This window comes from Rhinoraja longicauda, chromosome 29 (genome assembly GCF_053455715.1).
Source record: "Rhinoraja longicauda isolate Sanriku21f chromosome 29, sRhiLon1.1, whole genome shotgun sequence".
Taxonomy (NCBI): domain Eukaryota; kingdom Metazoa; phylum Chordata; class Chondrichthyes; order Rajiformes; family Arhynchobatidae; genus Rhinoraja; species Rhinoraja longicauda.
Genome location: NC_135981.1, coordinates 1,375,371 through 1,403,049, shown reverse-complemented (window position 1 = coordinate 1,403,049; position 27,679 = coordinate 1,375,371). Strand labels below are relative to the sequence as shown.

At 49.9% G+C, this 27,679-nt stretch overlaps 1 protein-coding gene across 4 annotated transcripts; it reads left to right on the top strand.

Moving 5' to 3' along the window:
• Positions 1-27,587, top strand: sp2 (sp2 transcription factor). Of its 4 annotated transcripts, none has more exons than XM_078424476.1 (6): positions 1-97; positions 8,332-8,411; positions 11,083-12,355; positions 16,013-16,223; positions 21,180-21,373; positions 24,169-27,587. In XM_078424476.1, exons 1-6 carry the CDS (start codon positions 91-93, stop codon positions 24,270-24,272), a joined length of 1,869 nt encoding a protein of 622 aa, XP_078280602.1. In that variant the 5' UTR covers positions 1-90; the 3' UTR covers positions 24,273-27,587. The 4 variants fall into 4 exon arrangements, with proteins under 4 accessions (XP_078280602.1, XP_078280606.1, XP_078280608.1 ...); XM_078424480.1 differs by lacking the exon at positions 1-97 and adding an exon at positions 122-155; XM_078424482.1 differs by lacking the exon at positions 1-97 and adding an exon at positions 611-626.
• Positions 27,588-27,679: the final 92 nt, after the last annotated feature.

Genomic DNA, 27,679 nt, shown 5'->3' with positions numbered 1-27,679 from the left:
CGGCGGTGGGCGGGACCCGATGGCGATTGGCCGGCGGCGGCAGCAGCGGCGGCGGCTCCACTTTGACCCTCTTAAAGTGAATAAAACATCATGAGCGGTAAGGCCGCGACTTTGTCAGAAATATGTCGTCGGTTGGTGAAGTAAATGTGGGCCGGGTGCGTGTTGGTCGGTGCGTGGCGCCGGGGTGGGGATCGGGGCGCTGGGCCAGCGGGCCGGGGCCGGGGCCGGGGCTGGGCTGGGCCGAGTGAGCGGGCGGGACGGACGGACGGGCGGGCGGGCGGGAGTGCGGGGGAGGGGAGTGACGGCGGGCGGGCGGGATCCGTCCCTCCGTCCGTGCATCGCTCCCGCAGCCCGATGCAGCGCCAAACCTATTGCACGCCGTCCAATGCAAACTCCTGCACATTGCAAAGTTATTTTTATTTTTCAACCTTCTCCTTCAAAGAAAAAGTATTTTTATTACATTTGCGAGCAGCCGGAATTTATTATTTATTATTGTTTTATTTTTTTGGAGCGGGCGGTCGTGCCAACATGGCGATGGCAAGGTGCCCATCCACTGCCAGGTGGCGGTGCCTTCCCCGCCTTCCTTGCTGCCCTCCTGGGAGGGGGCGAGGGTGTGAGTTTGCAAGGTCCTCAGCCAACATGGGGGTGTGGAGAGATCAGAGATACTTGGCCAGAAACCCTGACCTGGGCCAGAGGGCTCAGGGATTTGACCCAGACAGAGACAGTGGAGGGCTCGGAGAGACTTGACCTAGATTGGGGGTCGAGGTGTACAGGGGTCAGATAGACTTGACCTAGACTTGGGGAGGTAAAAGGATTTGACCCAGACAGGAGATTAGAGGGGTCAGAGACCCTGACTTGGACTTGGGATAGAGGGCTCAGAGATACCTGACCCATATGGGGGTAGACACAAAATGCTGGAGTAACTCAGCGGGTCAGGCAGCATCTCTGCAGAGAAGTTATGGGTGACGTTTTGGGTCGAGACCCTTCTTCAAGAGACCGGACCTCGACTTGGGGGTAGAGGGTTCCAAGGTAAGGGTTACAGGGACTGTGGGGTGGTTAACTAACTAAGGAATGCAGGAGAATGGGGTTGAGATGGAAAGATAGCTCAGCCATCATTGAATGGCAGAGTAGATTTGATGGGCCAAATGTCTTAATTTTGCTTCTACAACCTATGAACCCAGACCTGCGGGGGGGGGGAGGGACCTGACCCAGACTGGTGAAAAACTATATGTTCATCGGAACTTGGCGTTGCCGCAGTTAATCTAATGTTAATGACACTTTTCGCCTCTCCCTCGACAAATGTTTATTACCAAAGTCAAGTCGATGCTTCCTGATAAGCTTTGGATTAAAAGACAAACACTCTGCCCTCCCACCAGTGGCTCAATGGTGCAACAGGTAGCCTGAACATAGCAGTGACAGCTGTCTGCCAGCTGTGGGAAGGTCTGCCAGATGTGGTGACTCTTGATCCAACACTGACCTATATTGTGGAAGATTTTTCACCACACTCCGTTGGCATTATAGACAATAGGTGCAGGAGTAGGCCATTCAGCCCTACGAGCCAGCACCGCCATTCAATGCGATCATGGCTGATCACTCTCAATCAGTACCCCGTTCCTACCTTCTCCCCATACCCCCTCACTCCGCTATCCTTAAGAGCTCTATCCAGCTCTCTCTTATCATATCATATATATACAGCCGGAAACAGGCCTTTTTTCGGCCCTCCAAGTCCGTGCCGCCCAGTGATCCCCGTACATTAACACTATCCTACACCCACTAGGGACAATTTTTACATTTACCCAGTCAATTAACCTACATACCTGTACGTCTTGAAAGCATCCAACGAACCGGTCTCCACTGCCTTCTGAGGCAGAGAATTCCACACCTTCACCACTCTCTGACTGAAAAAAGTTCTTCCTCATCTCCGTTCTAAATGGCCTACCCCTTATTCTTAAACTGTGGCCCCTTGTTCTGGACTCCCCCAACATTGGGAACATGTTTCCTGCCTCTAATGTGTCCAATCCCCTAACTATCTTATATGTTTCAATAAGATTCCCCCCCCCATTAGTCACTGAAACCCATCTCTATAGTGGATTAATAATAATTTCCCCAGTATCCCAAGCATTAATCACTTATTGTGGTAAGGTGCTGTTAGATCATGTGTAAGAAGGATCTGCAGATGCTGGTTTACACCTAATATAGAGACAAAATGTTGGAGTAACTTAGCGGGTCAGGCAGCTTCTCTGGAGAAAAAGGATGGGTGACGTTTCTGGTCGAGACCCTGGTTGAGAATCACCCATTCCTTCTCTCCAGAGATGCTGCCTGTCCCACTGAGTTTCTCCAGCATTTTGTGTCTATCTTTACTGTTAGATTATGTTCATTGATGTGATATACTACGTCACAGTGCATTATTGTCTTGTGGGTAAAAGCAGAAACAAATAAAACATTGAAGTAAGACAGTCCCCCAATAAATCCCAGAGAGAATTTGAAGGAAACTTTGCACAGAGTAAGGAATCTGTGATTTTCTCCCATGGGGAGGGGTTGAGGTGAACAGCGGTTTAAAGGGATGGATAAACACAGATGGGAGAGAGAAAGGGGTGAGTGAGTAACACTGGAACGATGAAGATACAAGGAGTGAGGCAAACATACCAGTGGACTGATAGCTTCAAATTACATCTGAGGTGTGTGCATTCAATGTTTTGTCTTCACTGTGAGGTAGTTGTACAAAGTCGAGTTCGGTCTTGTTTTTAACCGTGTCACTGAATGCTGTCGTTCAGTTTATGTATGAAAACTACCCCTGCTGAAACTGCACGATGCAGTCACGTGATATATCCTGTCCTGAAGCTCAGACCTTTGCTGCAGAGGAGGGTAATATTTTTGATACATCTTTCACAGTATCTCAGAATGGAGGAGGCCATTCAGCGCATTGTCCATTCTAGCCCCCTGTTCTCTCCCTGCACCCTGGAAAATTAATTCATTTTAGATTCTAATTCAACTCCCTGTCGAATGCTGCAATTTAAATTTTTTTAGGTTTATTATTGTCACGTGTACCGAGGTAGAGTAAAAAAGTTTTGTTTACGTATGATCCAATCAGATCAAACAATATTACACATGAATACAGTCAACCTAAACTCAGGTATAAAAGGTAGAGCAAAGAGAGAGATACATAGTGCAGAATATAGTTCCCACCAGATAAATCTCTTCTGCATTCTAGCTAAAAAGTAAAGTGCGGAATCCAGTGCTGGATGCATTATGTAACTGCTGCCAAGTAGAGTTCTATAAAGGATCGTGAAGACTTCCTTGTGCTCAGTGTCTCTGCTTCTGAAGCTTAGGATCACATTGTTTTTTAAACTACTTTCAGGTCAGTTTAGTTTATTGTTACGTACATCGAGGCACAGTGAAAAGCTTTTGTTGCGTGCTATCCAGTTAGCAGAAAGAGAATACATGATTACAATCGAGCCATTTACTGTGTATAGATACATGATAAGGGAACAACGCTTAGTGCAAGGCAAAGCCAGCAAAGTCCCATCAAGGATAGTCTGAGGGTCACCAATGAGGTAGATAGTTGTTCAGGACTGCTCTCTGGATGAGGTAGGATGATTCAGTAGCCTGAAAACAGCTGGAGAGGGGAGAAGAGGGAGTGGCCAGGATGCGGCTCGTCCTTGAATATGCTGCTGGCCTTGCCGAGGCAGCGTGAGGTATAAATGGAGTCAGTGGCAGGGATGTGTGATGGTCTGGGCTACGTCCACAATTCGCAGCGATTTCTTGCGGTGTTATTGCATTTTTATTGATTATTCTTATTGGTCTTATTGTTCAACTGCGGGTAATTTTTCATTTCACGGCACATTTATGTGTATGTGACGAATAAATTGACTATTGACTATTGGAGCTGTTTCCAAACTGAACTTTCTCAACCTGCCCTGCTTTTTTTAAAAACAAAATACGCACATATCAGTCTGTGTAACTCAATGGGCCAGGCAGCATCTCTGGAGGAAATAGATGACATTTCAGGTCGGGACCCTTCATCAGACCCGACCCGAAATGTCACCAATCAATTTTCTCCAGAGATACCGCCTGACCTGCTGAGATACTCCAACATTTTATGTCTTTGGTCTAAACCAGCATCTGCAATTCCTTTTTATTAAATTAGAATTATGCTCCTTCGTTTATATTCTTACCTCTAAAATGTAACACTTTGAATTTCGTGACATTAAATGTCATCTGCCACCCATCTATTGTTCCACCAGCCGATCTACATCTTGAGATCTGGGCCTATTCCCCATCATATTGCACTGCACCTCCAAGTATGTTTGTTATTTGCAAAGTTGGCAATTAAACTCAAGATCAAGGCATTAATATAGAAAGCTGTAACGTTAGCACCCAGCCCCTGAGGAGTTGCTCCACTCACTTCCCTCCATTCTGAAACGCAAACACCTGCTTTAGTCTCTCATTCCTTTAACTGAGATAATTTTCCATTGCTGCTGTTGCAAATTCTTTTATTCAGTGGCAAATTGTTTCAGGAGTGCAATTGCCATAATGGATTAGGTGATGGATGCATTATTGAACGTTGTTTGGCAGCTTTCAGTGTACTGTTGCGACAGGTTTCAGTTCACTGAGTGGTGTGTTGCTTTACCTAGAACATAAGACATAGGAGCAGAATTAGGCCATTCGGCTCATCAAGTCTACTCCACCGTTAAATCATGGCTGATCTATCTCTCCCTCCTAACCCCATTCTCCTGCCTACTCCTCATAACCCCTGACACCCGTACAAACCAAGAATCTATCTATCTCTGCCTTTAAAATAACCATTGATTCCACAGCTTTCTGATGCAAAGAATTCCACAGATTCACCACACTCTGACTAAAGAAATTCCTTCTCATCTTCCTAAATGAACGTCCTTTAATTATGAGGCTATGCCCTCTAGTCGTAGACTCTCCCACTAGTGGAAACATCCTCTCCACATTCACTCTATCCAAGCCTTTCACTACTCGGTAAGTTTCAATGAAGTTCCCCCTCATTCTTCTAAACTCCAGCAAGTGCAGGCCCAGTGCCATCAAACGCCCATCATAAGTTAACCCACTCATTCCTGGGATCATCATTGTTACCCTCCTCTGGACCCTCTCCAGACCAGATCATGGCTCATCTATTTGTCCCTCTCAACCCCATTCTGCCTTCTCCCTGTAACCTTTGACACTCTTATTAATTAATAATCTATTAATCGCTGCTTTAAAAATACCCAATGCCTTGGCCTCCACCGCCATCTGTGGCAATGAATTTCCCCTTCTGGCTAAAGAAATTCCTCTTCATCTCTGTTTCAAAGGTACGTCCTTTTATTCTGAGGCTGTGCTCGGGTCCTAGACTCCTGCTACTGGAAATATTCTTTCCACGTCCACTCTGTCCAGGATTTCTGATGAACCGCACTACTGTATTATGTAATACAGTGATACTGTACTCCGGAGAATTGGCCCCCTGTTATGGGAGGCAGCATAACTGCTTGCTCACTTTTATTCAAAGTTTTTTTTGTGTGCTTGCCCATTGCTATTTTTTCTGTATAGAAAGTAATTGCAGATGCTGGTTTACACCGAAGAAAGATACAAAGTGCTAGAGTAACTCAGTGGGTCAGCAGCGTCTCTGGAGAAAATGGATCAGGACCTTCTTCAGACTGAAGGTAGAGGGGAGGGAACTGGAGGTGAGATAAGGCCAGAACAAAGTAGGACCTGCAACAGATGACCATGGAAGGCTGGAGTCTATTTATACTGTGTTAGCGTGGCATGGTCACTGTCGGCACTGGCTCAGTCGGCAATGCTCTTTCAGTCTAAAGGTTGTGGGTTCATAGTCCCATCAGAGCCGTAGGCACCGAAATGAAGGCTGACGTGCCCTGTTTATGGGTGGAGTTGAGATAATTACAAAGGTTTGTGGTGTAAAGGGGACAAAAGGTAAGGAAACAAGAGGAGGAGGGGATTGTAAGGGCACTCGTCTTCCAACCCTGAGTCCCATGTTTCCTTTTCTCCATTTCTTTCTCCCAAGTCCCCTTCCACCCATACCCCTTCCTCTTGCTTTACACTTTACACCTCTCCTTATCTGACACCCTTTTCTCTCCTTTTCATCTCTCATCTTTGTCCACCCATCTGCCAATCAACCCCCCCTCTCACCAGTATCCACCTATTACTTATAGACACAAAATTCTGGAGTAACTCAGTGGGACAGGCAGCATCTCCGGAGAGAAGGAATAGGTAACTTTTCAGGTCGAGACCCTTCTTCAGACTGATAGAAGAAGGGTCTCGACCCGAAACGTCACCCATTCCTTCTCTCGAGAGATGCTGCCTGCCCTGAGTTACTCCAGCATTTTGTGTCTATCTTTGATTTAAAGCAGCATCTGCAGTTCCTTCCTCCACCTATCACTTGCCAGATTTATTTCCCCCTACCTCTCCCCAACTCTTTTCTGGCTTTCTCTCCTCCGCCCTCCCCCCCATCTGAAGAAGGGTCTTGACGCAAAACGTCGCCTGTCCATTCCCTCCACAGATGCTGCCTGACCCGCTGAATTCCTCCAACACGTTGTGTTATGTTCCTGAGGTGTTCTGCTTGGGATTACACAACATACCCAGGCCTTTGCAGCCTGTGGTGATGTAAAAGACTCCCTGGGCCTACTTTGAAAAAGGTGGGTGAGTTTAGCCACATATTCTAATTAATGCTAAACCCTCAGAACATTACTCAAATAGTCAAATAACTTCCACAGATGCTGCCTGACCCACTGAATTACTCCAGCACTTTGTGTCTATCTTTGGCATATACCAACGTCTGCAGTTCCTTTCTACTCAAATAGTCTCTGTCCTTGAAAGGCTCTAGCAGGCAAAGAGGCTATTTGGCCCATTGGCCTCATGCCAGCTCTGTGCAAGAGCACATTCACCAGCAAATTATCATCCCCTCTCCCTCTTACCCTGCAAATATTTTTCCTAAAACTCTTTACTCTGTTCAGTTAAGCTCTGTGGATGAAACTTCCCTGACAATACCACCTCAACAACACCTTCCAGCACTTGCAGTGTGTTTCCAGACTTCTGTACCCTCATGTTCCTGATTGCCCTCCCTATGGGAACAAATTCTCTCTAGCAATTGCTTTGCCTTGTCAAGACCTATCATGATTTTAAACCTATGGAGCAGCACGGTGGAGCAGTGGGAGAGTTGCTGCCTCACAGCGCCAGAGACCCGGGTTTGATCCTGACCATGGGTGCTGTCTGTACAGAGTTTGTACGTTCTCCCCATGATCGCGTAGGTTTTCTCCGGGTGTTCCGGTTTCTTCCCACACTCGAATGACGTACAGGTTTGTAGGTTAATACGGTTCGGTAAAAATCGCTGGTCAGCGTGGGCCAAAGGGCCTGTTTCCATGCTGTATTCTAAAGTCTAAAACTAAACACCTCCATCAAATCCCCTCACAACCTCCGCTCTCAGGTGACTAACCCCAGCTTCCAGTGTTGATCCACACAACTAATTTTTTGGAAACAGCCCAATAAATCCCTCCTGCGCCCCTTCCAAAACATTCACTATGTTACTAAAGTGTGGCACCCAAACCAGGCACAGCTCTCCTGTTGTGGGCAAACAATGAGTGAAGAAGAGTCCCGGCCTGAAACATCGCCTATTCATGTTCTCCAGGGATGCTGCCTGACCCGCTGAGTTACTCCAGCACTCTGTGAAACGTCACCTATCCATGTTCTCCAGAGATGCTGCCTGACCCGCTGAGTTACTCCAGCACTCTGTGCCCTTTTGTTTTGTAGACCAGCATCTGCAGTTCCTTGTTTCTCCAATGTTTTATAAATGTTTGTCATGACATCCATGCTCTTGTCCCCTGTGGCAGCTTGGTCATGGAGTTGCCCAGCACGAAAGAGGCCCTTCGTCCAACTCGTCCATGCTGACCAAGATACCCCAACCAAGCTAGTCCCATTTGCCCGTGTTTGGCCCATATCCCTGTGAACGTTTGTTTTCATATATCCTGCATTAGAACAGTGAATGCGCTTGAAAATATTAAAATGTCTAAATAGAATGCAATATAGACACAAAATGCTGGCATAACAACTCAGTAGGTCAGGCAGCATCTCTGAAGAGAAGGAACGGGTGACGTTTCGGGTCGAGACCCTTCTTTAGACTGATGTCAGGGGAGGGGGTGGCACACACTGAGTTACTCCAGCATCTTGTGTCTACCTTCGATTTTAAAGCAGCATCTGCAGTTTTCTTTCCTATGATACGGCAGCAGCGGTCAGGGCTGCATGGATCAGGCTGCCAATGAAGGTGGCTGCTGTCAAGGGGCTGGTTGCGATTAATCAATGCATCTTGTCTTTCAGACCAGCAGGACATTATGGCTGCCACCACCACTATTAGTCCCAGCGAGTACCTCCAGCCAACAGCTTCGACAGTGACAGAGGTACGCCAACCATTTCTCTACTGTAATACCTGCCCCCTCACAAAGCCCTGGCTCCTGGAGTCAGCTATCCCCTGGGAGCAACTTCTCCCCAATGTGGAGTGGTGGTGGAGGCAGATTCGATAACGACATTTGAGGATTTTACGAGGATGTTGCCAGGACTCGAAGGCCCAAGCTATAGGGAGAGGCTGAGCAGGCTGGGACTCTATTCCTTGGAGCGCAGGAGGTTGAGGGGTGACCTTATAGAGGTGTATCAAATCATGAGAGGAATAGATTGGGTAGATGCTCAGAGTTGGGGAATCAAGAACCAGAGAACATAGATTTATGGTGAGGGGGGAAAGATTTAATAAGAATCTGAGGGGTAACCGTTGCATGCAAAGGTTGGTAGGTGTATGGAACGAGCTGCCAACGGAGGTAGTTGAGGCAGGGACTATCGTAACGTTTAAGAAACATTTGGACAGGTACATGGATAGGAAAGTTTTAGAGGGATATGGACCAAACTGGAACATGTTGATCGGCATGGGCAAGTTGGGCCGAAGGGCCTGTTTCTGCGCTGTAAGACTCTGTAAATAGGCACATAGATGTGCAGGGAATGGGGGTGTGTGCATCCTTCAGCTGTTGGGCTGGGTGCTGTTTCCTGAGTCATGGGGAAAGCAAGTCCACATTGACTGTGGGAAACCAACCCCCTTCTAGTCTGTCCCCCCTTTCTGCCAATATAAGCCATGCCACGTTTTCCTGACATCCTCTCACCAGTCACTAGTGACCAGGCCGACACCCAGCCGCACCTTGTCCTTTCTTTACTTTCGTTCCCCGAGTGGAAATATCAAAGACTAGACAGCGTAGCTTTAAAGTGCGAGAGGCAAGATTTAAAGGAGACGTGCGAGTCAGGGTTTTGTTACACAGAGGGCGGTGGGACACTGCAGCGTGCTGCCGTGGGTGGTGGCAGAGGCAGAGATGATAATGGCAATGCCCAAGACTACAGCGCTGAGCTTTGAGATGAGAGGGGCAAAGTTTAAAGGAGATTTTGAAGTCTATGATTGTCACACTGCCAGAGGTTGTGGTGATGGCAGATACGATGGTGGCATATCAGAGACTTTTGCATAGGCACTTGGATATACACAGAATGGCATGATATTGATTATATGCAGGCAGATAAGAGTTGGTCTTGGCATCATGTTCGGCACAGACGTTGTGGGCCGAAGGGCCTGTTCCTGTGCTGCACTGTTCTGTGTTCTAGGAAAGAAAACTGCAGATGCTGGTTCAAATTGAAGTTAGACACAAAATGCTGGAGTGACTCAGCAGGTCAGGCAGCATCTCTGGAGAGAAGGAATGGGTGACGTTTCGGTTCGAGACCCTTCTATGTTGTAATCTGGTGTCAGCCTGCACAGTAGGTCTAACTAGAGCCCGATGCTGCAGATGGCAGCCTGGCAGAGAGCTCTGATGTGTGACTGGCAGGCATCCCATTTGCCTACACAAAGAGGAACGCTGCTGGAACAACTCTGCGGGTCATCCTCCTGATGGGATCGCCCTGCGGTGAGCCAGCATGGACATGCTGGGCCAAATGGCCTCCCTCTCACCTGATAAGAAGTCAGTCTGCCTTCTGGGGCAGATGGAAGCACACCCATTGCAATGTTTGAAGAAGCTCAGTTTAGAGATATGGCGAGATATTCAAGAGAGAGCTGGATAGAGCTGTTAAGGATAGCGGAGTCAGGGGGTACGGGGAGAAGGCAGGAACGGGGTACTGATTGAGAATGATCAGCCATGATCACATTGAATGGCGGTGCTGGCTCGAAGGGCCGAATGGCCTCCTCCTGAACCTATTGTCTATTCAGCAAACAGCCCTTTCTGCCCTCCGACTCCACGCTGACCATCGATCACCCGTTCACACTAGTTCTATGTTGTCCCACTTTCTCATCCACTCCCTACACATGAGGTGCAATTTACAGAGGGCCGATTAACTTGCAAACCCGCATGTCTTTGTGATGTGGGAGGAAACCGGAGCACCCAAAGGAAACCCACGCAGTCATGTGCAAACTGGAAACAGTAGTCATTGAACCTAAAAATAGGTTGACCAGTCATTGCTGGTTTTGGGAGCATACGGTGGTTATTTTTGGCCGGTGTGTTTCTTGCATTTCAACAGAAAGCATGGTTTAGTTTAGTTTAGAGATACAGCGTGGAAACAGGCCCTTCGGCCCACCGAGTCCGTGGCGACCAGCGACCCCACAGACATTAGGGACAATGTACAATTTTACCGAAGCCAATTAACTTATAAACGTACGACTTTGGAGTGTGGGAGGAAACTAGAGCACCTGGAGAAAACTCAAGCAGGTCATGGAGAGAACATACAAACTCCGTACAGTCAGGATCGAATCCGAGTCACTGGCGCTGTGAATCAGCAGCTCCACCGCGCCACCACTGTCCTCGATACTGCCTGAGGTTTAACCTGCTTCTGGATGTGAAGCATGTTTTCAAGAGAGAGTTAGATATAGCTCTTGGGGCTAACAGAATCAAGGGATATGGGGAGAAAGCAGGAACGGGGTACTGATTTTGGATGATCAGCCAAGATCATATTGAATGGCGGTGCTGGCTCGAAGGGCCGAATGGCCTACTATCACTATTTTCTATGTCATAAGAGGCTGTGTAGACGTGTGTGTTTTCTCTTTCTGTGCTGCAGGATTCTCAGCCCTCCCCTCTGGCTCTGCTGGCAGCTACCTGCAGCAAGATCGGCCCCCCAGCGGCAGAGTCCGGCTCCTCACCCTCTCCCGTGTCAGTGCAGGTGGTCACCAAGAAGCTGCCGCTCCTGAAGCCGGCACCGGCCCCCAACGGGCAAAACGGTGGCAACCTCAGCTTCATCACGGCCAACGGGAAGGTGTTCCAGATCCAGGGGTCACAGGTGGGCAGCCCGTCCAGCTCCGGCCAGTTGGTGCTGGCCATCCAGAACCAGGCGGTGGTCAGCAAGGGGGCACGGCCAGGAGTCCAGTACCAGGTGGTGCCCCAGCTCCAGACGCTGGGCAGTCAGCAGCTCCAGATCGCCAACGTCCAGCAGAACATGGCGGGTCAGATCCAGATCATCCAGGGGACCAACCAAGCTTTCGTCACCACCGCGCCCAAGTCCTGCTCCCAGGTGGTGCAGGTGAAGTCCAACCCCTCCCTCCCACTGCAGGTGCAGAGGTGGGAGGCCCAGGGCAACGTGATCAAGATGGCGGGGGGTGGAAACGTGGCCCTCTCGCTGCCCGTGAGCAACCTGATGGGGGCGGGGGACGGAGTGCCGTTGCAGGTGACGAGCGAGGCGGTGTGCGACGGTGCCTTGGCCAAGCCAGGCAAGCGGTCGCGGAGGAAATCGGCCAACCATCCCCCGGTGGTGGCAGAGACAGTGACTCTGGTGGAGACGACATCGGGCGGTGTGATCCAGCCGGGCACTAACATGCTGCTGCTGCAGAGCCCCGGCTCCAACGTGCTGCAGCAAGTGCAGGTGGTGCAGCAGAGGCAGGAGCAACCCGTGCAGAACATCCCGCAGCAGGCCATCCGCGTGGTGCAAGCCGCTTCCATGAGCGGCCACACTCTGCCCACCGTGCCCCAGAAATCCCCGCAGACCTTCCAGGTCCAGAGCGGTGAGCAAGGCTCCAGCCCCGTCATCATCCGCACCCACGCCCTCTCCTCCGCCCCACAGATGAACTGGCAGGCTGTGCCCGTGAAGACCACCTCCTCACCCACCTCCAGCCCCCCGGGCGGCAGCACACTGTCCCGCATCGCCCCGGTCGGGGGCGGGAAGAGGTCCACCTCGGGCTCCATGATCCGCAAGGGGAATGCCCTGCCGAGGATCGCACCGGCCGGTGGCGCCATCAACCTGAACGCCGCGCAGTTCACCTCCGGCCAGTCCATACAGACCATCAGCATCAACGGCCTGCAGGTGCCGGGAGTTCCAGTGACGGTCACCAACGCTGCAGGTGAGGGACACTTAGACCAGAGCCCCGTCCACCATCTACAAACCCACCACCATCTACACACCCACCACCATCTACACACCCACCACCTACACACCCACCACCTACACACCCACCACCATCTACACACCCACCTTGTACAGACCCACAGTCATCTACACACCCACCATCTACACACCTGCCAATATCTACACACCCACCACCATCTACAAACCCACCACCATCTACAAACCCACCACCATCTACACACCCACCATCTACACACCCACCATCGACACACACCCACCATCGACACACACCCACCATCGACACACACCCACCATCGACACACACCCACCATCGACACACACCCACCATCGACACACACCCACCATCGACACACACCCACCATCGACACACACCCACCATCGACACACACCCACCATCGACACACACCCACCATCGACACCCACCCACCATCGACACACACCCACCATCGACACACACCCACCATCGACACACACCCACCATCGACACACACCCACCATCGACACCCACCCACCATCGACACCCACCCACCATCGACACACACCCACCATCGACACCCACCTACCATCGACACCCACCCACCATCGCCACCCACCCACCATCGCCACACACCCACCATCGACACACCCACCACCATCTACACACCCACCTTGTACAGACCCACAGTCATCTACACACCCACCACCATCTACACACCCACCACCATCCACACACCCACCACCATCCACACACCCACCACCATCCACACACCCACCACCATCCACACACCCACCACCATCTACACACCCACCACCATCTACACACCCACCATGTACAGACCCGCCATCTACACACCCACCATGTACAGACCCGCCATCTACACACCCGCCACCTTCTACACACCCACCACCATCCACACACCCACCACCATCTACACACCCACCATGTACAGACCCGCCATCTACACACCCGCCACCATCGACACACACCCACCATCGATACACCCACCACCATCTACACACCCACCTTGTACAGACCCACAGTCATCTACACACCCACCAACATCTACACACCCACCAACATCTACACACCCACCAACATCCACACACCCACCACCATCTACACACCCACCTTGTACAGACCCACAGTCATCTACACACCCACCAACATCTACACACCCACCAACATCTACACACCCACCAACATCTACACACCCACCAACATCCACACACCCACCACCATCTACACACACCTACACATCTACAGTCATCCACACACCCACCACCATCTACACACCCACCAACATCTACACACCCACCAACATCTACACACCCACCAACATCCACACACCCACCACCATCTACACACACCTCCACATCTACAGTCATCTACACACCCACCACCATCTACACACCCACCACCATCTACACACCCACCATCGACACACACCCACCATCGACACACACCCACCATCGACACACACCCACCATCGACACACACCTACCATCGACACACACCCACCATCGACACACACCCACCATCGACACACACCCACCATCGACACACACCCACCATCGACACACACCCACCATCGACACACACCCACCATCGACACACACCCACCATCGACACACACCCACCATCGACACCCACCCACCATCGACACACCCACCATCGACACACACCCACCATCGACACACACCCACCATCGACACACACCCACCATCGACACACACCCACCACCGACACACACCCACCACCGACACACACCCACCATCGACACACACCCACCATCGACACACACCCACCATCGACACACACCCACCATCGACACACACCAACCATCGACACACACCCACCATCGACACACACCCACCATCGACACACACCCACCATCGACACACACCCACCATCGACACACACCCACCATCGACACACACCCACCATCGACACACACCCACCATCTACACACCCACCAACATCGACACATCCACAGTCATCTACACACCCACCAACATCAACACAACCTAGAATCTATACACCTATCAACACATCCCCCATCATGCACACATGGGGCAGGTTGTGTGGAGAAAACAGGTTTGAAGAGTGGGCTGAGAAGTGGCAGATGGAAAACAGCATCACAAAGTGTGGAGTCATACATTTTGATAGAAGGAATAAAGGCATAGACTATTTTCTAAATGGAGAGAGAAGAGAGAATGCAGAAATTGGAGGTGGAAAGGGTCTTGGGAGTGCTGGTGCAAGATTCCCAAAAGGTTAATTTGCAGGTTGAATTGGTAGTAAGGAAGGGGATTCTGCTCCTATAACTTACGAACATGAACATAGATAGGGGGAACAGTCAGAATCTTCTCCTCATAATGGAAATGCCAAAGACTAGAGGACATAGCTTTTGGTGAGAAGGGCATTGTTTAAAAAAAGATATGCCGGGCAAGCATTTCACACAGAGTGGTGAGTGCCTGCAGCGTGTTGCCAAGGGCAGTGGTGGAGGCAGATACGACAGTGGCATTTAGGAGGCCACTGAATAGGCACATGGATATGCAGGGAATGGAGGAACATGAGTTATGTGCAGGCAGATGAGAGTTGGTCTTGGCATCATGTTTAGCACAGTCATGTGGACCGAAGGGCCTCATCCTGTGCTGTACTGTGTTCCATCAATGTGCAGGTGATTGCTGGTTGGTGCGGATTCGGTGGGCCGAAGAGCCTGTTTGCGCTGTATCTCTGTAGGATGGTGTTGCTGACGTAAGGATGTGAAATGGCCAATAAGAATTCTGGAAGAAGCAAGGATCTGCAGATGCAGCCTGACACGCAAAACACAAAGTGCTGGAGCAACCCAGCGGGTCAGGCAGCATCTGTGGAGTGAATGGACAGACGACGTTTTGGGGTTGGGACCCTTCCTCAGGCTCCCAAGTCTGATGAAAGACCCTCACCTGAAAGATTGCCTGCCCATTCCCTCCATGGATGCTGTCTGACCCGCTCAGTTCTCCAGCACTTTGATTTAAGATTAACATTTTTGTAGCGATTCAGGACCAGAAGCAGTATCTTTTCAGTTTAGCTTCAGTTCAGTTCAATTTAGTTCATCACATGTACCGAAGTACAGTGAAAAGCTTTTGTTGAGTGCTAACCAGTCAGCGGAAAGACAATATATGATTGTATTCGAGCTAATTTAAGGTAGAAATGTTGCCGTAGGAGATTTAAGAGTGTGGGGCGATTGTAATGTGTGATTGTAGATCTGCTTCTGCGTTCAGCATGGAAATAGTCACCTGGGTTGGGCGCCATCTTGGAGAGTAATCTTTTAATGCAAAATGGGATATATCTCTGAATTAGTGTAATCAGGATGGCAAGGAGGAATGTCAATGTAGGCACTGAAGAAAGACACAAAGTGCTGGAGTAACTCAGTGGGTCAGGCAGCTGCTCTGGAGAAAAGGAATAGATGATGTTTTGGGTCGAGATCCTTCTTCAGACTCAAACACAAAATACAGGAGGAACTCCGTGGGAGAGGCAGCTTCTCTGGAGAAAAGGAATAGATGACATTTCGGGTGGAGACCTGCAGTCCCTTCAGATGGGCAGCACAGGGAGGGAGGGGTGAACAGCCTCTACAGCAAGCGGCACCTCACTGGAGACTGGTTGTTCTTGCAGGGCAGCAGCAGCTGAGTGTGCAGGCAGGGGTGGTGTCGCCAGTCTCTGCCAACAACATCACCATCACGGGACTGAGCCCCAGCCAGCTGAGCCAGCTGCAAGTCGAGCCCTCCCTGCCAGCAGACGAGATCAGCGGGCAGCAGGGGCAGCAGGCCAAGAAGATGAAGCGAATGGCCTGCACCTGTCCCAACTGCAAGGACGGCGACAAAAGGTAGGCCATGCTTTTCATCCCAGTTAAGTTGACTTTAATAGGCATATCCACCACCTTTGATGGACACAAAATGCTGGAGTAACTCAGCTGGTCAGGCAGCATCTCTGGAGTGAAGGAATGGGTGACGTTTCGGGTCTCGACCCACAAATGCCACCCATTCCTTCTCTCCAGAGATGCTGCCTGACCCGCTGAGTTACTCCACCATTTTGAGACTACCTTCGATTTAAACCAGCATCTGCAGTTTTCTTTCCCACACATCCGCCACCTTTGATTTTTTTTTCTCCAAAAATAAACTTTACTCAGAATTTAAAATCTACACGGCGTAGCATGGTGTTACACTGTGGAAGTGATGGTTAGACTTTCGAGGTACAGTGCGGAAACATGGCCGTTGGCCCACCGAGTTTGTGCCGACCAGCGGTCACCCTGTACACCAACACTATCCTACAATTGGGGGCAATTTACAATCTTACTGAATCCAATTAGCCGACAAACCTACCTGTGTGTCTTTGGAGTTCTGCTACCTTACAGCGCCAGACACCCGGGTTTGATCCTAACCACAGGTGCTGTCTGTGTGGAGTTTGTACGTTCTCTCTGTGACCGCGTGGGTTTTTCCCTGGGTGCTCGTGTTTCCTCCCACATTCCAAAGACGTGCAGGTTTGTAGGTTAATTGGCTTCTGTAATTGTCCCTAGTGGGTAGGACATAGAACTAGTGTATAGGTGATCGATGGTTGGCGGGACTCGGTGTGCAGAAGGGGCTGTTTCCACGCTGTATTTCTAAACTAAAATAAACGAAATGCAAAACAAAATCTGCATTTAAACTCTTCCCACACTCTCAGTGTCTATACATTCGTGAATATCTCACTCAGCAGTGGAGTACATACCAGTCTTTCAACAAAGTACCCTTGCTGTTCATGTGGCCCTCTGGAGTGATGTACCTCCCCTTATTTGAGGGGCGTCTCCACCGGACTCTGCCCCCCAATGTCCAGCAACGGAAGGGCCCTAGACTGTGGTCCTCCCCCACAGAGCCTTGGCGTTGGCTGCACCAAGCTTCAGTGCGTCCCTCAGCACGTACTCCTGTAGTCTGCAGCGGGCCAGTCGGCAACATTCCCCCACGGAGGTCTCGCTCCGCTGGGAGGTCACCAAGGTTCAGGCAGACCAGGCACATCCCTGTTCTGCATGGAGGAGTTGGCAGCATTTCAGTTGCACCCTGTACCTACCTGGTGCTAATGCATTACCAGGTCTTACTGGTGAGGCATTGCAGCTCAGCGCAGTGAAACTGCTTCCTACTGTCTGCATCTTTAGCCTGACAATGAAGGAACAAATACTCTCCTCTCACTGCTTCACCAGGTCAGTCAAATGCTTATGCAGGAGTTTGTGAATTGAATGCAATTCTGTATCTGATACATGAATAGGTACATGAGTGGCATGGTGGCGCAGCGGTGGAGTTGCTGCTTTACAGCGCCAGAGACTCTGGTTCGATCCTGACCATGGGTGCTGTTTGTACGATCTCCCCATGACCGCGTGGGTCTTCTCCGGATAATCTCGTTTCCTCCCACATTCCAAAGATGTACAGGTTTGTAGGTTAATTGGCTGGTATAATTGTAAATTGTCCCCGGTGTGTGTAGGATAGTGTTACTGTGCGAGGATTGCTAGTCGCCATGGACTCAGTGGGTCGAAGGGCCTGTTTCCGCTCTGTATCTCTAAAGTAAACTAAAGGTAACGCAGGTGGCAGGATCGGAGGCGTCTACTCTCGATTCTGTACAGGACAGGCACATGTTTGTTTTCTGAATAAACAAGGAACTGCAGATGATGGTTCATACAAAAGGACAAAAGTGCTGGAGTAAGTCAGCATGTCAGAACATGGACAGGGTCCCGACCCGAAACGTCACCTATCCATGTTCTCCACAGATGCTGCCTGACCCACTGAGTTACTCCAGCACTCTGTGTCCTTAAATGCCGTTTTTTAAAAATAACTTGGACAATGTCAGAGTCAGCTCTTTTGTGGAGGAAGGAGCATATCCTGCATTATGCACACGCACGCACATGCACACGCATGTACACTCACCTCATACATATACGTACACACATGCACGCATACACGCATGCACATAGACCGGTGCACACACACAGATGTGCATACATCCATGCAGTCACATACATACACACAAGCGTCGGCAGACACATACACACACGTGCACAGACACCCGTGCACACAGATATACATACATGCATATTCTTTCACACACGTGCGCGCGCACACACACACACACACACACACGCGAGCAAGATTTCACAGAGCCTTTGGTCTTTGTCTATCTATATCAAGTAGCTATCTGATTCTCTTTCAATAATTCTCACTGAATCCGTTTCCATTTCCCTTCCAAGCAGCACATTGATGATCGCAGCCCCTTGCTGTTGTAAACGTATAATCATCTCTCCCTCATCCTGTTTCTCAGACCGTCACAGCTTTCACCAATGCCTTTGTTCTGGAATTTCTCTTTCTAATTGTCCCCATTAACCCATCATCGTGATAGCTTCATCAATAGCCTGTCACCAAGGCAACTCTGCCCTCACCCTATCATTACTATCATTATTGGTTTATTATTGAGGCGGTACCAAAGTACAATGGATAACCAGTTTTGCGTGCGATGCAGGCAAATTATATCATATATGTATACAGTGCGCACGGTGGCGCAGCGGGTAGAGCTGCTGCCTCACAGCGCCAGAGACTCGCGTTCCATCCTGACTATGGGGTCTGTCTGTACGGAGTTTGTACGTTGTCCCTGTGACCATGTGGGTTTTCTTCGGGTGCCCCGACCAGCGATGACTCCGTCCACAAGCACTATCCTACACACACGAGGGACGATTTACAGAAGCCAATTAACCTACAAACCTGGAGTGTCGGAGGAAACCGGAGCACCTGGAGAAAACCCACGAGGTCACGGGGAGAAGGTGCAAGCTCTGTGCAGACAGCACCCATTGTCAGGTCTCTGATGCTGTGACTTAGAAGGATGAGGGGGGATCTTATTGAAACATATAAGATAATTAGGGGATTGGACACATTAGAGGCAGGAAACATGTTCCCAATGTTGGGGGAGTCCAGAACAAGGGGCCACAGTTTAAGAATAAGGGGTAGGCCATTTAGAACGGAGATGAGGAAGAACTTTTTCAGTCAGAGAGTGGTGAAGGTGTGGAATTCTCTGCCTCAGAAGGCAGTGGAGGCCAGTTCGTTGGATGCTTTCAAGAGAGAGCTGGATAGAGCTCTTAAGGATAGCGGAGTGAGGGGGTATGGGGAGAAGGCAGGAACGGGGTACTGATTGAGAGTGATCAGCCATGATCGCATTGAATGGCGGTGCTGGCTCGAAGGGCTGAATGGCCTACTCCTGCACCTATTGTCTATTGACTCCTTTAAGTCCAGGCTCAAAACCTATTTCCACTCCCTAGCGTTTGAGGCCCTCTGAGATGGCGCTGTGAACTGTTTATGTATGTGCTGTTATGTTTGTGTGCCATTGTATGTTCGTTCTTAGTACCTGAACTGATGTACAGCACTTTGGTCAGCGTGGGTTGTTTTTAATTTATTCACAAAATGCTGGAGTAACTCAGCAGGTCAGGCAGCATCTCGGGAGAGAAGGAATGGGTGACGTTTCGGGTCGAGACCCTTCTTCAGACTGATGTCGGGGGTGGGACAAAGGAAGGATATAGGTGGAGACAGGAAGATAGAGGGAGATCTGGGAAGGAGGAGGGGAAGGGAGGGACAGAGGAGCTATCTGAAGTTGGAGAAGTCAACGTTCATACCACCGGGCCGCAAACTGCCCAGGCGAAATATGAGGTGCTGCTCCTCCAATTTCCGGCGGGCCTCACTATGGCACTGGAGGAGGCCCATGACAGAGAGGTCAGACTGGGAATGGGAGGGGGAGTTGAAGTGCTGGGCCACCGGGAGATCAGTGGCGTTAATGCGGACCGAGCGCATCCCGCAGCTCCGCTCTTGCACCTCTTCTACATCCCGCAGCTCCGCTCTTGCTCCCCATCCCCCCACTCGCAACAAGGACAGGATCCCCCTCGTTCTCACCTTCCACCCCACCAGCCAGCGGATCCAACATATCATCCACCAACATTTCCGTCACCTACAACAGGACCCCACCACTGGCCATATCTTCCCATCCCCTCCCCTCTCTGCATTCCGCAGAGACCGTTCCCTCCGCAACTCCCTGGTCCACTCGTCCCTTCCTACCCAAACCACCCTAACCCCGGGCACTTTCCCTTGCAACCGCACGAGATGCAACACCTGTCCCTTTACCTCCCCCCTCAACTCCATCAAAGGACCCAAACATTCTTTCCAGGTGAGACAGAGGTTCACCTGCACCTCCTCCAACCTCATCTATTGCATCTGCTGCTCTAGATGTCAACTCATCTATATCGGCGAAACCAAGCGCAGGCTCGGCGATCGCTTCGCTGAACACCTGCGCTCGGTCCGCATTAACGCCACTGATCTCCCGGTGGCCCAGCACTTCAACTCCCCCTCCCATTCCCAGTCTGACCTCTCTGTCATGGGCCTCCTCCAGTGCCATAGTGAGGCCCGCCGGAAATTGGAGGAGCAGCACCTCATATTTCGCCTGGGCAGTTTGCGGCCCGGTGGTATGAACGTTGACTTCTCCAACTTCAGATAGCTCCTCTGTCCCTCCCTTCCCCTCCTCCTTCCCAGATCTCCCTCTATCTTCCTGTCTCCACCTATATCCTTCCTTTGTCCCACCCCCGACATCAGTCTGAAGAAGGGTCTCGACCCGAAACGTCACCCATTCCTTCTCTCCCGAGATGCTGCCTGACCTGCTGAGTTACTCCAGCATTTTGTGAATAAATCGATTTGTACCAGCATCTGCAGTTATTTTCTTATACTACGTGGGTTGTTTTTAAATTGTGCTGTATAAATAAAATTGACTTGACTTGACTTAATTGCAGGAGTGGAGACGTTGGAAAGAAGAAGCACATTTGCCACATTCCGGGATGTGAGAAGGTTTTCCGGAAGACGTCTTTGCTGCGAGCCCACGTCCGTCTGCACACGGGAGAGAGGCCGTTCGTCTGCAGTTGGGTCTTCTGTGGGAAGAGGTTCACCCGCAGCGACGAGCTACAGAGGCACGCCCGCACTCACACAGGTCAGGCTGCAGCCCGGGGGATGCATGGGACCCACCCTTCACTTACTGGTGCCTCTGAGCAGCTGGCTCCCTTTGCAAAGAGAGGAATAGATCGGGCAGACGCACAGAGTCTCTTGCCCAGAGTAGGGGAATGGAGGACCAAAGCAAACAGGTTCAAGTTGAAGGGAAAAAGATTTAATAGGAATCTGAGGGGTGACATTTTCACACAGAGGGTGGTAGGTGTATGGAACAAGCTGCCAGAGGAGGTAGTTGAGGCTGGGACTATCCCAACGTTTAAGAAACAGTTAGAAAGGCACATGGATAGGACAGGTTTGGAGGGATATGGACCAAACGCAGGCAGGTGGGACTATTGTAGCTGGGACAAGTTGGCCGAAGGGCCTGTTTCCACACTGTATCATTCTATGGCTCTAAACGTCTCACGTAGAACATTGAAGAGTACAACACAGGAGCAGGCCATTCGGCCCACAGTGAGGGGGGGACCTCATTGAAACTTGCCCAATAGTGAAATGCCTGGATAGAGTGGATATGGAGAGGATATTTCCACTAGTGGGATAGTCTCGGACCAGGCAGAGCCTCAGAATAAAAGCATGTTCCTTTAGAAATGAGATGAGGAGGAATTATTTTAGTCGGAGGGTGGTGAATCTGTAGGATTCATTGCCACAGACGGCTGTGGAGGCCAAGTCATTGGGTATTTTTAAGGTGGAGATTTCTAGATTCTTGATTAGTGCGGGTGTCAGGGGTTATGGGGAGAAGGCAGGAGAATGGGGTTGAGAGGGAGAGATAGATCAGCCATGATTGAATGGTGGAGTAGACTTGATGGGCCGAATGACTTAATTCTGCTCCTATATCTTAATGTCGGTGCCGAACATGATGCCAAGACCACCTTTCATCTGTCTGCACATAGTCCATGCGTGTGCAGTTCTGGTCGCCCAAGGCCAGGTTAAACAAATGTCATCTGCTTGTACATGATCCATATCCCTCCATCCCCCAATATCTATGTGTTGATTTAAGCCTCTGGAACTTCCACTTTTGTATCTGGCTCTGCCACCACCCCAGGCAGCGCGTTCCAGGTCCCCGCCACCCTTTGTATAAAAAACCTAACTCTGTGCATCGCCTTTAAACTACTCTCTCACCTTATAGCAATGCCCTCTAGTCTTTCAGTCAGAAGAAAGGTCCCGAACCAAAATGTCACCTATCCATGTTCTGCTGCCAGACCCGCTGAGTTACTCCAGCACTCTGTGTCCTTCCCTCTAATCTTTGACATTTCCACCTGGGAATAAAAGGTTTGGGGACTGTCTACCTTGTCTATGCCTCATGATTTTAGTTTAGAGATACAGCACGGAAACTGGCCCACCGAGTCTGCACTGACCAGCGATCCCCACACACTAACACGATCCTACTACGAGGGAGATTATAAACCTCTATCAGGTCCCTCTTCAGCCTCCAGCATTCCAGAGAAAACGATCCGTCCAACCTCGTCTTGCAGCTAACTCCCTTTAATCCAGGTATTGATTCACAAAATGCTGGAGCAACTCAGCAGGTCAGGCAGCATCTCAGGAGAGAAGGAATGGGTGACGTTTCGGGTCGAGACCCTTCTTCAGACTGATGTCAGGTGGGCGGGACAAAGAAAGGATATACGTGGAGACAGAAAGATAGAGGGAGAACTGGGAAGGGGGAGGGGAAGAGAGGGACAGAGGAACTACACGACCCTTTAATCCAGGCATCACTCCAGTAAACCTCCTCTGCACCCTCTCCAAAGCCTCCACATCCTTCCTGTAATGGGGTGACCAGAACTGCACGCAATACTCCAAACGTACCCCACCCTAAGTCCTATAAATTTGCATCATGACTTCCTGATTCTTATACAATAAACAGGTGGCGTGTTCTTACCTGCTTCCTGAAGTCACGTCTGCCAATATTCTTATTGCCAGGTGAATTTCAGTAAATTAAAGGCATAATGTATTGCTGCTAAAGTGCAAAGGCTGCCCCTTAAGGTTTGTGCAAGCATCTATTTACTGAACTTGCTAGTTATAATAAGATGGCAGATAAAGTCAAATGCTTGTGTGGCAATTTTAGGGGGAGGGGGGGGGATAGGCAAAGCCTGGCAAGTGATAGGTAGATACAGGTATGGGGAGAAGGTGGGTGATCGTGGCAGATTGGCGGAGAAGATGACATGCTGGAAGTGAAAAGGACACAAAATGGTGTCGCAGAAGGAGAGGAGGAGTGCAATGTAAAGCAAGGGTAGATAAAGGTGGAACTAATTCAGCAGGTCAGGCAGCATCTGCGGAGAGCAAACATGGGTTAATATTTCAGAGAATAAACTTTCATCAGAACCTTGCTTTAAGATGGACATTGATCAGCAGGTGCCTTCAATGTGGACTGGGACTTCCTGAAGACAATCATTATTATAGTGAAAAATAGGGCACTTCAGTGGCACAGCGGTAGAGTTGCTGCCTTACAGCGCCAGAGATCCTGAACTGATGTGCTGTCTGTAGAGGGTTAGTACGTTCTCCTCGTGACCGCGTGTGTTTCCTCCGGGTGCTCTGATTTCCTCCCGCACTCCAAAGACGTGCAGGTTTGCAGGATAATGGCTTGGGTGAAATTGTAAGTTGTTCCTAGTGTGTAGGATAGTGCTAGTATACGGGGATCGCTGGTCGGCACAGAGTGGGTGGGCAGAACGGCCAGTTTCCGCGCTGTATCTGTAAAGTGTAACGGTGGGGCGTGGGAGTTGGTGGCTGGTGAGGGGATGTTTTGCAGCCTGTGTAACGTTGCTGTGCGCTGCTTATGTGTTGCAGGCGACAAGCGCTTTGAGTGCGGACAGTGTCACAAACGCTTCATGAGGAGTGACCACCTGACCAAACACTACAAAACGCACTTGAACACAAAGAACTTGGTCTAAGGTTGTGTGGGACACTGGGGGGACATGGTCTCCAGAACAACGGAAGTCAAGACATTTTAATTTTCATTTTCGTTTTTTGCATTTTTAAAGAAAGAAAGAGACAAAAAACGTTGTGCCGGATGGAGGGAGGGAGGGAGGCCGTCTCTGGCCTGTACTCCCCCTCAGCTCCCTGTGCCACCGAAGCAGAGGCACGTTGTTACTGCAGTAACGCCGCTTGGCAGCAGGAGGCGCCGGCCGGTATGAAGAGCACAATTGGTTGTGGGTGAGAGCGGGCGCCAAGTACTGGCACAGAAAAGGCGAGAGAGCAAAGTTCAGACAGCCTCGTCGCAGTCTCGGTCGTTCTGCCCATTCCTCTCTGTATAATGCAGTCGTAGCTTTGCTGATATCTTGTTTTCTAATGATAAGATGCCTTAGATTTTGTCAGATCCAATAATGAGAGCATTGTACTTCGATTGAGCAAAGGCTTTCAAATAGTCACTTTGCTTTTTTTTATAATTTCACAAAACAATAATTTTTTTTTCCCCAAAGGTGATTCTGCCCTTAGGATCATGAAATGGTTCTTGTCCATATGATTCATCTTTGCACGCAAAAACGAGGAAAAAGGAACTCATTTGTTTTCTAAAGAAGTATTGATTTTTGTAATGGATTGTGGGATTGTAGTCTCCGCAATGTTTATTAGTGATGAGCATAGTGTTTACAGTTGTTCCAGAGAAATATCAGTTGTATTTTTGAGCTCTGATTGGAAGGAAATCGGATTTTATTTTAGTATATGTTTTGAATGTTATAAGATGACTGGTAATAAATTTCTTAATTGGTGATAAACAGGATGGGTAGGTATGGGGGTAAATGTGAGGCTCTGGGCAGAGCCCCTTCATCCTACATAACAGCCTGGCTCCTCACCAATGACCAGTGAGTGGAGCCCTGCTCCATTCCCCCCAAATTCTCTATCATGGGTCAAATCAATTCAGGATTGTTTCCACTGCTGCATGGCTGACAATCGCACAGTCAGCAGCTCCCAGGAAACCAAACGGGAGTTCAGACCGAATGAGTGTGCTGGTCAGATGGCTCCATGATCGCAAGCCTGGCAAAGCTTCTCCAGTCTGCTTCCTTCACCCTCTCGAACCTCACCAGCCCCAGAGTTGGTGATTTACAGCTTTCACACGGGTTGTTTGACCACAAGGGCACAACAAGCCGAGGCTGGTGTCGTTCCTGTCCACACCAGCCAACACGAGCGTGCCATTGGGCGCTGAGCACGAACACTAACCATGGGCATGAGGGCCAGGAGGTGTTGCCCTGCAACCGCCGCACAACTCCATTGGAGGATCAATTAGTCAAGATAAGGGGAGAACAAGATACATTTTTGATTCATAATGGCGCGCCCTCGATGTGCGATTTTTGTAAGGAGAGAAACAAGGCCCATTTCCAGAAGGTTCCACGAGTAACTGCAGGAAACATGGTAGAATGTTGTTAATTACCGTTCATGAGATTTAGGACAATTGCCCAGTTTGGGAAAGGGTTGGTCTCTATCTTGGTGTGGAACACCAGCCCATTGAACAGTCTGGGCTGCTGCATAGAAGGTGGATTGGTGGATCATGCATTCTTCCCTGTGATATCAAATTTTATTTTTCTTTTAAAATAATAAGGAATTGCTTAGCTTTGCTTTATGTGGGATGAGGTGCAAGAAATAGTTTGTCTCTACAAAGATTTCTCCACTGAAACCCCCATTTACCCAAAAGCGTGATCGTTATAGAGGTGCAAATGACCTAGTTCTGGGCCTGAGCTTTGGTGAGGTCTCATGGACAAACTAATCATCTCCAGATTGCCTTGCGGCATCATAGAATGAATGAGCACAGAAGGAGACCACTTGACCCGTTGCATCTTTGCCAGCATTTGGCAGTTCCACCCAATCACACCCAGTACTCTCCCTCATCGCTGCAATCATTTATCCACTTCTCCTTGGAAAGTTCCAGTTGCATCTGTTACTACTGTCCTCTAGATCACAACATCCTCACTGGAGAAGCAGAATGGTTCCATCCACTCCCCACTGGTTCTGCTAGTTGCCTTCAATCCGTGACTTCTGGTTGCAGTGGTGGACAACCTTGTCAAAGCCCTCCCTGTCTTTAAGCCTCTGTCTGGTCTCCTCTTCAATCTTCCTTTGCTCTTCATGGGCGGACCCTAATTATCCCCTTCTTCAGTGTCTGTCCACATTGACTGAAGGTCCTGAAACTTGCATTCATTTGGGGAAAACAGCCAATTGACCTCTTTTGCACATTTTTTTAAAAATTGCAATCATAAGTTCATAATTCTAGCAGCAGAATTAGGCCATTCGGCCAATCAAGTCTACACCACCATTCAATCATGGCTGATCTATCTTTCCCTCTCAACCCCATTCTCCTGCCATCTCCCCATAACCCCTGACACCCGTACTAATCAAGAATCTAGAAATCTCCGCCTTAAAAATATCCATTGACGGCTTCCACAACCTTCAGAGGCAATGAATTCCACAGATTCATTACCCTCTGACTAAAGAAATTCTCCCTCATCTCCTTTGTAAAGGTATGTCCTTTTATTCTGAGGCTGTGCCCTCTGGTCCTAGAGTCTCCATCTAGTGGAAGCATCCTCTCCACATCCACTCTATCTGGGCCAATCAATGTTTCTGGTCTCTGCTCTTCATTGCCACCTGGCCAATTGCAATGGTGAGTTCTGTCGGAAGGGTTTGCAGGACTGGGAGTAGCTGTGCGACCGCTCGTGCCAGTGTCCAGTCAGCTGCAGAGTAGCCACGAGAGCTGCAAAGTGAATGGTCAAGTGTTCCAGGCCTCGCAGTGAGTTCCAGTGCTGTGCAGCGCCGTCTCCTGCAGAGGAGCAATGATTAACAACTGGGCACTGAGCAGGTGGTTTCTGCTTCAGGCTGTGAAGGTCCTGGCTGTGAGTTTGAAAAGTTGGCCGATATCTAGTGCAAACTGGAACAATCACAATGACGTGTCTCTGATCCTTGCCCTTAAATCACAGCTCCCCCTCACCACCCGCTCCCCCTCCCTTACCCCAACTCCCCTTGGGCTCGATTGTTGAGTCTGGCATCTCCTACCTCCCAGTGCTGGGGGTCTGATATTGTTGCAGCTGGCAGCTCTGTGCTGTGCCAGCACAGAGCGAGCGGGGGGGGGGGGGGTGGCTGGCATCCTGGGAGCGCCACAGTCTGCCGCTGTTTGTTTCTAATAAGTGCTGTCTTAGCAAATAGCCTTTGTATGATGAATACTGCTTTGATTTATGAGGTGTTGTAAATGTTCTTTGGTATATTATATAGAAAAATAAAGAATGGCAGCAGAGGCTTTTGCTGGTCATTAATCTGGTGGTCAGAGTGAGGTGAGCTGATTCCTCTGTCCTCTGATCCAAAGCGGAACATGCATGGG

Bases quoted from the DNA above. Each gene is read 5' to 3' on its own strand.
- sp2 (XM_078424476.1), top strand. The intron at 12,356-16,012 runs GTGAGGGACACT...TTGTTCTTGCAG, and splicing joins GACGGTCACCAACGCTGCAG to GGCAGCAGCAGCTGAGTGTG. The intron at 21,374-24,168 runs GTCAGGCTGCAG...TATGTGTTGCAG, and splicing joins GCACGCCCGCACTCACACAG to GCGACAAGCGCTTTGAGTGC.